The following is a 7,500-nucleotide window of genomic DNA, read 5'->3' on the forward strand; positions in this document are numbered from 1 at the left end:
CTCTAGTCTGATGATCTGAATCCCCCTGGAATCTTCTCAAACTGTGGCTCATTCTGCGTCACATGGACACAAAGGAAGTTACCATCTACCCTCTTCCACATACAGTGTCTTTCTGATTGATGGAAGAGAGAGAATTCCATCCTTCGTAACTAGATCACAAGGCCAAGATGCTCTATTGGAAGGCCCAGCCACAGATACTGACCAATCAGCTCTGAGGACTAGAGTGGTACAAGTTAATGAACCTTTCCTGATCAAGAGCTAATAATTAGCAAAGAGTGGATGGCATATACAGGACTGGAAATGGAAGTGGGAGAGACACAGATGAACCAGTGATGGAAAGGTCTATATTAAATAATATTAGAAATATTCCAGCAGTCTGTTTTTGGCTTTTGAGTTTCATGGACATATGGGGAAGTCCTCAATAATAAAAACCCTTTAATAAAAACAAACTCAAAAGGGATCTTGGAACAAAAGAACGCACAGCATGAAGGCAGCGAGCTTTAAAAGTGTTTCAGCAGCAGATGAGTGAGTCAGCTGAGCAAATGTATGATGGATTAGTGTATGTGTGCGTTTTCTCACAGGATGCTGTGTAGAGGCTTTTGAGACCTTCGTGTTGTAATGGTCTAGCTCATCAAGCAGCAGGTTTGAGATACACCAATCAGGCATTACATGGAGTGAATAACACTGATTATCTCCATGGCACCTGTTAGTGGGTGGGATATATTAGACAGCAGGTGAACATTTTGTCCTCAAAGTTGATGTGTTAGAAGCAGGAAAAATGGGCAAGTGTAAGGATTTGAGTGAGTTTGACGAGGGCCAAATTGTGATGGCTAGACCACTGGATCAGAGCATCTCCAAAACTGCAGCTCTTGTGGGGTGTTCCTGGTCTGCAGTGGTCAGTATCTATCAAAAGTGGTCCAAGGACGGAACAGTGGTGACCCGACGACAGGGTCATGGGCGGCCAAGGCTCAGTGACGCACGTGGGGAGTGAAGGCTGGTCCGTGTGATCCGATCCAACAGACGAGCTACTGTTGCTCAAAGTTAATGCTGGTTTTGACACACAGTGCATGATGGGTCAGGCCTGTTTTGGCAGCAAAAGTGGGACCAACACAATATTAAGCAGGTGGTCATAATGTTACGCCTGATTGGTGTATAGTTTGGATTTTGTAGCTAGCGTTCCACAGCTGAATGTGGATCATATATCAGCGCTACTCACTTTATCAGAATCCTCAGGAGTTTTGAACCGTGGCCAAACCTTTAGAGATCGATATTACTCTGAGCGTTTAAGTCCTGTTTGGTGTCATGATATTCTATCTGACTGTTGTGTTATAAAGCAGATCTTGACTTTTTTTTTTTTTTTTTTTTAACTAAAATGTCAGATACCTTCTTATACTAAGGTCACTGTTTGTTTGCTGAATGACTATCTTGGTGGGGAAAAACACATTAAACCTTGATGGATCAACTGTTATCTTTCTAGCAGCACTTAATTAAAGAGAGTGTTGACTGAAACGTAAAAACCCTGCTCTAACAGACATTGCTAAATTCAGACACAGCTTGATTTATATTCCCCTGGAACTATGTCTAAAGGTTAACATGTGTTTGCTCTCTGTGCCAAGATGAAGCCTTTCTAGTGGCTGCTTTTATATATATTTTTTTGTCTGAAGCAGTAGACTATATGAAACAGAAGGATGGTTTAGTGTTGCTGGTTCCCCTGATAATTCCACTACAAAGTCAAGCAGAGCAATTTTGACAGAGGGCTGCTCATTAAGCACATCCAAAATGCGTGTTTAATATAGCCGTGTGAATGTCGCAGTGTTTGTTAGCCAGAAGAAAGTGTCTGGGAGCCACCTATGTCAGAGCTGGAAATAAACTCCGTCTGTATGGTGTCGTGTAATACGAGCGAATTTTGTTCACAGAGCTTTTAACTGTACATAAAAAGCTTGTTTTTATTTATTGTTGTCCAAGATTAGAATGAACTAATCGATTTAGAAAATTCATTAAATTAAAAAAAAGAGAAAAAAAACAGTGGTAGAATTTTATTTCATTGATTCAAAAAAAAAAAATAGATATTCAGGCAAAAAAATTGGAATTTTATTTTAGGAAAATGGCCAATAAACATAACTAACTCCTCTAATCTTGGATCACTATTTCATCTATGTCTGTGAATGGACGAGAGAGTAAGATTTTATTTATTTATTTTTTTTTCTAAATAATTAACAATGATATTCATTTAGGCAAAAAGAAAAAAAAAATCATTTTAATCTTTTTTTTTTTTGGTCCTACACATGACATACTTGTCTCTTTCTTTTAGTTTTATTTCTTATTTCTTAAGCTGGATTTTCTTTTCACTGCAAGCTCTATCTATATATAGATATATATCTATATATAGAGAGTATATGAGTGTGTATGTACCTAGTTAATGACTAGGAACAGAGTAGTTAATGAATAAGTAGTTAAGGATGTATATGAAAACATTTTAGTTCTTTTTGCATATTGTTTATGGAGGTATGAGATTAGCCAAAGGTCTCTGTGGTAACTTGGTGGTTAAGGTGATCAGAAGGTTGTGAGTTTGAATCCCAGGTCCATCAAGCTGCCACTGCTGGGCCCCTGAGCACTGCTGGGGCCCCTTGATGCTCCTTTACTCAGCTGTATAAATGAGAGAAATTGTAAGTCACTCTGAATAAGGGCATCTGCCAAAAGCCTGGTTCTAAACATGGCATGTCATGAGGAATTCAAGAATTAAACTCTCCCTGAAGTTGTCCTTCACTATACATGAGCTAAAACCTCACATTTTTATTTGTATATTTAGGTATGTTTTCAATACAGTACAAAATATATATTTTTAGTAGGTTCTATAAAACGTCTATGCAGATGTTTTGTCTGTTTATTGTTGATTTTATTTCAGATCCTGCCCTAAAACTCAACAGTTAAATAACGGTTAAATTACCTTAATCTAGGTGAGTGGTAATAATTGTTTTATTTTCATCTGAAACGCTTCAGTCACAGCAGAGTGTTAGAAGGCCATCTGTTACTGTATCACTTTATTGGCTCTTGTTGTTTAACGGTATAAGCAGCAATTAGCCTTAAGCTGAAAACAGCCAGCCTCCATCTTTATTCCTGGGTCAAGGTCATGCGCTGCTTTGCATTTGGCTCCTGTGTTTAATTTTTACCTGCAAGCGAAGTTTGTCTGACCCCCAGTGGACTTCGCAGGTCTTCTCATTACGTGATGTGTGGGAGCGTGGCACGTAGCACAGCCCCGCCGTTTGTCTGTTATCCTTTGTGATTATAGTTCCCCAGGTCGTGAGGACGGGAGATTACTAAACAGGCTACAGATGCATTATATTGCCAGGGAATGATGGATGCAGTGAAATGACAGCTCGAGAGAAATGGAGAGATTGTTCCTGGGATCCGGCATCGCTGCTACAAAATTTTTAACGTGAGATTAATGATAGGGTGTCCCATCCTTGAGACGTTCAGAAGACAAAGTGACAAATGTGTGCAAATGAATGCAGTTGTGAGTGCTGGCATTAATGGTTCAGTATGGATGCTGTGCTGCGTCCGTTAGACAGTTGGAGGCTATAATAAGGCGCCGCGGCCCTCCCTGTTCACACTGTATAATGAGTTTCCATTTCCTCTCCTTTCCCGCTTTTCTCTCTTTCTTCTTATTTTCTCTCGCTCGCTCTTGTACATAATGCTCTGTTGTGGATCCCGTGTCGTACGTCGCTTAAGTACGGCTCTGAGATTTCTCTTGCTGTACCATGACCTTTTTAAGTATTCCGTCTCATTTCAGCCTGCCTTGTTTGCACTCGTTTATTAGCTAATTGTGAGAGAAATAACTTTCTAGCAAGATCCTAAATACTTGTAAATGGTGTTGGTTACAGTGATAAACTTTATTTCATTACTGATGGAAATAAAAGTTAAATCCATTTCATTCCTTGATTATCAAACAGGAAGTGACGTATACCGTGTTCCCTATCATGCCTTCCTAAATAGCGTTTCTTTTTCTTTGTGTAGATTGGCATGCACTTGATTCCCTGTAAAGGTAGGCCATATGCCAAAAAAAATCTGATGTGATTTATTAATAAACATTCGTAGCATCCGTGACGTCTCAAAAAAGTGTATTAAGACGTAATATATCATGATATTGATTTTATATCGTATTAAGCGGCTTTAATTCCCAGCACAATGCCATCGCTCCGAATCCGCCGAGAATCTGGGATGAATCTAAAGTGAGTTTGCAATTAAGTTAAGCTTAAGGTTAAAGCCGAGGAAAGTGAGAGAGAGAGAGAGAGAGAGAGAGAGAGAGAGAGAGAAAACACAGTGGTCTTGGCTATGAAGGTTGAAGAAGCATTAATTGATGTATGTAGTAAGATGAAATGCTCAACAACAGATTTCAGGCTAAGATATATAGCTGCACAACTGTGGAAAAATAATCAGTACAACAGATTGTATTAGAAATTATTTATATTTTCATCAAACACTAGTATTACACGTCCTTCTGTCCGTCCATCCATCCATCCATCGGATCATCTAGTTGTTCCCATCCACACAATCTGAGTCAGATCTGATCCCGCTCCTCCTACCTTTCACAGAACCGGGCAGAGTCCAGACAAAGGTCCAGGAGGTGGAGTGTGTCCCATGCTGAAAGTGTGTGTAATGTGTGAGTTTGTGTTGTACACTATTTTGTGGGTCAGGTATTGGGATAGAGGTTAGGTTTATGGGAGTTGGATCAGATCCAGCTCCACCACTTGGACTTTTTGTGCTGCAGTGAATCTCTAACTGAGCAATTTTCCTCTGTGGAGGTGTGTGTGTGTGTGTGTGTGTGTGTGTGTGACTGATCCCTTCACCCTACAGTGAATATAAATGTTTGGTTTTGGTTCCTGAATGCATGAAGGTTATTGTTAAATCTGATGTGTAGCGCTATAATTTTCCACATGGTTGTAGAAGTAATTGCGTGTGGGTTTTTATTTTTTTCAGACTGCAGAGAGATCCTTCTGCCACTTATGACTGATCAGCTGAAGTTTCACTTGGAGCAGCAAGAGGAACTGGAGGCCTGCTGCCAGCTGCTCAGCAACATCCTGGAGGTGTTGTACAGGAGTGATGTGGTGAGAAAACACACACACACACGTTTACACTTTTACTGCAGTCTCATGTGCTCAGTATTAAGCACATTTGTATATGCACATGTACACACACCTCCATGTACCTCTGTTCTAGTCCTGCAGTGCAGAGGACATTGAAGGTCATACACACGTGACCTCATGCACACTGTCACACACTGCTGCCTCTCAGACTCACTGCTCCACTCTGCACTCTGTTGTCAGTCCGCATTTAATTACCCAGCGCCGCATGCTAGAAACAGATGATTATTTTATGGGCTGCTCGCTCCATAATTCATCCCTGCTTTATGAAATATGCCGAGGTTTAGGCCACTGAATAACACTTAACTCTCACATGCACTTTCCTCCTTATTGTGGGGGCAACTTATACAGGCAATGGCATTAATGAACCTTTGGTGTCCTGGTTGAACCGTCTGTGTTTGTGTGCTAGAAAAAAAACAGTGCCATTATCCTTATCTGTCCTCGTTCTCCTAATATCTGTACCAGTGTTTGGATTTCAGTTCAAATAGTGTAAACTTGTGTACCAGTTTATTCCAATTAATTTATTCGTATTCTATTACGTTGCTAATCTCTACATTGGAGATGCCCCTCAGTATACCTGAAATAAAACATTCTTGTGTTTTTACTTTTTTTTTTTTTTTCCTCCCCACTTTTAAAGTAGGTTGCAAGCCTCATAAATAGCAGGTTATTATAATTCGCAAGCATCCAGGAGTTTCATAATAAATGCTTTTCCCTGCTGCGACTCGTACTAACTTCAGCTTCACACTGCCAAGTGTATTTAAAGGAGGAAATTAAATAAAAGCATCAACCTAGTCATACACACACACACACACAAACACACGCAGAGCCCTACTTTGCTTTACTCATACACACTCAGTGCAGGGGGCCTTTCAGGTTTAAAATCTAAGAATGAGTCAAGACTGTAGATTGTAGTGTGTATTGTAGCGAGTTTGTCGTGCTTCACCTGTTTGTGTTTTTGTGTAATTAAAATGCATTGCTTGTTTTATGTGTGCGCCATATTTTAATTCAGATGAAGGCATCTCAAGTAAAGTATACTTCAGAGTACAATCCAAGCATGTAGCTGTTAAAGGAAAAACTTCACCCTGAAGCACATTTAATCTGTATTTCAGTACACTGACATATTGATGACATGCGTAGGGGTTCTGGAGATAATTTGTTGGTTGATGTAGTTTCATGGTTTCAGGACACACATGATTCCACAGTGAGACATTGCTGTTGTAGATAATAAATAAATTGAATATATATTTCAATTTTATCTGTCACGATATGAAAACAGACAGGGAACCGCTTTTTGACTGTCCATGTCTTAAAAAAAAAAAGGTAGAATGGTAAAAATGTCTGTATGAGAAAAACAATAAATAAATAAATAAATTAATTAATTAAAAATAATATATAAATAAAATAGTATATAAATAAATTTTATTGCAGATAAATTAAATTGCAGGTAAGATGTAATAATAAAATAATAATGTAAATAAATAAAGGCTTTTTTAAAATATTTATATGAATATGGATTTGTGAAGAACTATTATAAATAAACAAATATTAGCAATTATATTTGTTTTGTGCAAAAATCTGCCTGACACATTCAAAAATCCAGAAAAAGTACAAGCTCTAGGCTCTTACGTTCCCAGTTGAGGGTGTGCTGAGGGTTCCTAGCAGATGAAGGAGTTGTCTGTAGACATGTGATTGACCACTGTTAAGTAGTCTCTTGAAAATATCTGATTTCTGTGTGGTATTTAGTGTGTGTGTGTTTATTTCCAGGGTCCGACTCAGTGGCATATTCAGATCATTATGGAGAAGTTGTTAAGGACCGTGAACAGGACAGTGATCTCACTGGGGCGCGACTCGCCTCTCATTGTAAGTCTGACTTTTTCTTTGTTCACGGAATAGCGCAATGTTTCACATTTTTTTCCCCAATCAGCATGATGCACTAACAACCCTAGGACAGTTACTTTATTTCCATTGCCAAGTGATCCATGCAGTTACTAAGTGAATCTGGCCAGCCTTTGTGTCATCACTCAAGTCATTCAGCTACCTTTCTGAAAAGCCGTGAGCTGGAACCAGGTTTCTCCCAGACAGTACGGCACAGCGGCGTATAGCAGAGTCCGACAACATTCCTATCAAGCAGAACGGAAAAGCTGGTAGGCTGCTGAGCTGTGAACTTTCATCAGTGTGTGTCTGGAGAAGCAAATCCAGAGAGCAGCAAGAAAGCATAGCAAGTTTATTCGCAGCATTTACTGCTAATGGAGTCATGGTGAGCCAAATGGTGCTGCGAAGAATAGGGAAGGTGTAATAAGGTGGCAGCCGTAAGGACGAGGCGTTTTAGATGACCAAACCATGAAAAAAAGATTAGTGG

At 39.5% G+C, this 7,500-nt stretch overlaps 1 protein-coding gene across 2 annotated transcripts in view; it reads left to right on the plus strand.

The window, feature by feature from the left end:
• The window catches only part of dock1 (dedicator of cytokinesis 1), a 268,380-nt gene that overhangs the window by 116,060 nt on the left and 144,820 nt on the right, over positions 1-7,500 (plus strand). For both annotated transcript variants that reach the window (XM_058405904.1, XM_058405905.1), the window contains exons 26-27: positions 4,978-5,105; positions 6,906-7,001. In XM_058405904.1, the coding sequence (XP_058261887.1) occupies positions 4,978-5,105; positions 6,906-7,001 (224 nt within the window). The remainder of the gene's footprint in view (positions 1-4,977; positions 5,106-6,905; positions 7,002-7,500) is intronic.

The sequence above is a fragment of the Hemibagrus wyckioides genome, linkage group LG13 (assembly GCF_019097595.1).
Source record: "Hemibagrus wyckioides isolate EC202008001 linkage group LG13, SWU_Hwy_1.0, whole genome shotgun sequence".
In the NCBI taxonomy this organism is placed as follows: Eukaryota; Metazoa; Chordata; class Actinopteri; order Siluriformes; family Bagridae; genus Hemibagrus; species Hemibagrus wyckioides.